Raw genomic sequence first — 3240 nt, 5'->3', positions numbered from 1 at the left:
ACATTTTGTACTGTCGCCTCATATGAAACATTTGATCTCAAATCCAAAGTGCTGGAGCATAGCGCCAAATTTAAACATTTAGCTTCACTGTCCAAATAAATACGGAGGGAAGTGTAGTGATTTTTTTATTGAGAGAATGGGTTGGTAGTGTATGACCTGTGATGTAGTAAAATGGGTTATTATTGAAACTATAATTCCTAAATTGAGAAATGAAGCAGATTTCAATAATCAGACACAAAACAAACATGCTAAGGGATGTATGATTGGAAACTAATTTCTGTGAAAATTAATAGACAACAAATTACAATAGAGACCACAGGACCCGTTTACAAGTTTTAATGATGTTCTAGATTACTACTGTCTGTCTTTGCATGTCAACAACATTGGTCTTGGCGCAAATGACTTAAACAGAAGGTTTGTCTGGTTCCAATTCTTGGTGGACTGGTTTTGGAGCTGTTGATTCGGTCCAAGATGGTCAGGTTGTTGAAAAAGAGATGCTTTATTGGCCGAGTGCCTTGGTCTGGTCCATCACTTTGCGGAAGAGGTCTTCCATCTGAGCCTGGACGTTGTCGACCAGAGGCTTGAGCTGAGCCTGCATGTTCTCAGCCAGGGGCTTCAGCTGGGCCTGCATGTTATCGGCTAGTGGTGCCAGCTTGGCCTGGATCTGCTGCAGCTGGGCCTTCCCATCCTCTAAGAAGGTCCTGTTCGGAAAGGAGTGGGTGATTAGTGGTCTGAACACAATAGGTAGTGCCAAAAATATTCTTGAAAAATAGGATCAAAACACATTGCTTATTAATGCTTTTGCAGGCCATTGGCCTTTTTTCATCACATTTTGGGATATATTATTTTTGACCCTACATCCATTATTTTGCATTGTTTTTGGCTGCTCCCTTCATTGTTTCTTTATTGTAAATTATAAGGCAATAGAACGAGGATGACTTGTGTTTTTTCTTCACATTTTTATTTAGGACTTGGTTGGAAGGGCTGGTTCTTCAAAAGTGTATCCAATAATGTAATAGTTTAAAAAAAAAGTGTATCAAATATTTTTAATAGTTAAAAAAATGTCACTCACTCTGACTGGATCTTCTGCACCAGTTCCTGAGTGGTGGAGGTCAGCTGAGCTGACAGATCCTGGAAGTACTGTGCCAGTTTCTCAACCTCGGGGGACTGTGCTGCTTGGCTTCCTAGGGGTAGCCAGAGGGTAACGTCATTAACAGAGGCCCACATTGTACACAAACCATGTATGCCCATATAGCATACAACAACACATACAAGACCCTCTACACATACAGCCGTTAAAAATAAATCCACCAACTCTGGAATATAAAATTTTCATATCAAGCATATCTCTCACTATTATTATATTATATATTGCACATATGTGAAATGCAGTTATAGAACCACATAAAGAATGAAATATATGTGAAAAATACATTTCATTTTAGCCGCGATTGTGTATTTAATTCCGAATGCTGCCACTGGGGAGAAACTAGCAACAGAGTGCACCTTTCAGATATGAAGAACTTTCTCTTACCATGTGCCAGAGCAAGCACGACAACCAGGGCGGCAAGAGAGAACTTCATGGCTGCTGAGTAGGGCACCTAAGGAGAGAAGAGAGTGGTAGAATTCGCTTGTCCCCATTGGTCTGTGGAGGTGTGGTTTGATCACTGGATGGCAGTGGTGTAAATTAACTAAGTAAAATTACTTTGAAGTACTACTTAAGTCATTTTTTGCTGTATCTGTACTTTACTTTACTATTTATATTTTTGACTACTTTTGCTTTTACTCCACTACATTCCTAAAGAAAATAGGTATTTTTTAATCCCATACATTTTTCTTGACACACCAAAGTACTTGCTACATTTTGAATGCTCAGGCAGGACAGCAATATGGTCCAATTCACAGACCTATCAATTTAACGCGTTGTCATCACTAGTGCCTCTGATCAGGCGGGCTCACTAAAGATGTGCTGCGTTTGTAAATTATGTCTGAGTGTGGGAGTGTGCCCCTGGCTATCCTTAAATTAAAAAAACAATAACATTGTGCAGTCTGGTTTGCTTAATATAAGGAATTTGATGTAGGCCTGTAAGCATTTACATTTTACTTTTACTCAAATATGAGAAAATAATATTTTTCCACCACTATACTTAAGTACATTTAAAACCCGATACTTCTAAACTTTTACTCAAGGTTCTTCTTCTACTGGGTGGCTTTCACTTTTAATGGACTCGTTTTCTATTAAGGTTTCTTTCCTTTTACTCAAGTAGGACAATTGAGTACTTTTTCCACCACTGCCGGATGGTAGGATGGCCATCTCTAAAGCATTTTGTAGTTTCAAGGTTTTTCTCTTGGGATAACAAATAAGTGCACTTGGTGGCAGGTTTGAGATCAGTTCAATTTAACTCAGTTAATTCAAGAAGATTTCAAATCAGGAAGATTTCAAATCATAATAAATGGTCTGAATGGTAATGTAATGTAATGCCCATTACCCCGACTCCCTAGGAAATTGCATGTTCTGCCTGTCTGAGCAAATTTGGAATTGAATTAGACATGGAATCTGTTATGATTTTCATCTTCATTTGCCTTTCTGAACTCCCTGAGAAGAATCATCTTGATTCACATCGACAGTTTACCTCTTGGAAAAACAGTAATGAAACATCTATCAAGCACTCTAAAGATCACTCTCAAACTACTGCTTATAGCAATACAGTTTAAATGAGCAGCTTACAATGTAGTTGGGAAGGAATGTCCCTCTATAATTGAATGCCCATTTTTACAGATACCTGACTCACTACAAAACAACATATTGCACGAAAAACAAACTTTTTACTGCATCAAGCATAAGAGTTCCTTGGCAGAGAAAGAAAGGGGACCACTCACCTGAGTTGCAGGACAGTTTAAATCGGATGGTATCTTTCGTTGGGCCTCCCAAACGTCTTATAGTCCTTCAGAAATGATACGGCCCACCTCAGACGCAGACCCATTGGCAGCGTAGGTTGAAGTACAGGACTATCATTGGATGTTTGTGCTAGCATGTGACTGCAGGCTGACCCTTGCTGCTCAGCTTGCCACCAAGGCAATCCACTCTAAAGTCCAAGAGTTCCCCTCCTGCGTAGGAGTGCTGATTGCTCAAACGCAGTAGGTGTCTTATCAAAGCATCTGATTAAAGAAAACATACACAGGACATTTCATCACAAGAAACAACAAAACAGAGAGAATGACAACCAAGCTGTTAAAACA

General features: G+C 39.4%; 1 protein-coding gene across 1 annotated transcript; it reads right to left on the bottom strand.

Annotated features, from left to right (window-relative positions):
* Positions 1–321: 321 nt before the first annotated feature.
* Positions 322–2998, bottom strand: LOC115175773 (type-4 ice-structuring protein). The gene is made up of 4 exons (XM_029735258.1): positions 2881–2998; positions 1535–1601; positions 1073–1184; positions 322–701 (listed from the first exon to the last, which is right to left on the bottom strand). The coding sequence occupies exons 2-4, from the start codon at positions 1581–1583 to the stop codon at positions 500–502; spliced, it is 363 nt and encodes a 120-aa protein (XP_029591118.1). The 5' UTR covers positions 1584–1601; positions 2881–2998; the 3' UTR covers positions 322–499.
* Between the last annotated feature and the right edge of the window lie 242 nt (positions 2999–3240).

Source organism: Salmo trutta, chromosome 36 (genome assembly GCF_901001165.1).
Source record: "Salmo trutta chromosome 36, fSalTru1.1, whole genome shotgun sequence".
Lineage (NCBI taxonomy): Eukaryota > Metazoa > Chordata > Actinopteri > Salmoniformes > Salmonidae > Salmo > Salmo trutta.
This window is presented reverse-complemented; position numbering and strand designations above follow the sequence as displayed.

What these genes read in the sequence shown, in the direction of transcription:
- LOC115175773 (XM_029735258.1), bottom strand. Translation starts at nt 1,583, where the DNA reads ATGAAGTTCTCTCTTGCCGCCCTGGTTGTCGTGCTTGCTCTGGCACAT. An exon ending in CGTGCTTGCTCTGGCACATG is followed by an intron (nt 1,185 to 1,534) that starts GTAAGAGAAAGT and finishes GGCTACCCCTAG; the next exon opens with GAAGCCAAGCAGCACAGTCC. An exon ending in GTGCAGAAGATCCAGTCAGA is followed by an intron (nt 702 to 1,072) that starts GTGAGTGACATT and finishes CTTTCCGAACAG; the next exon opens with GACCTTCTTAGAGGATGGGA.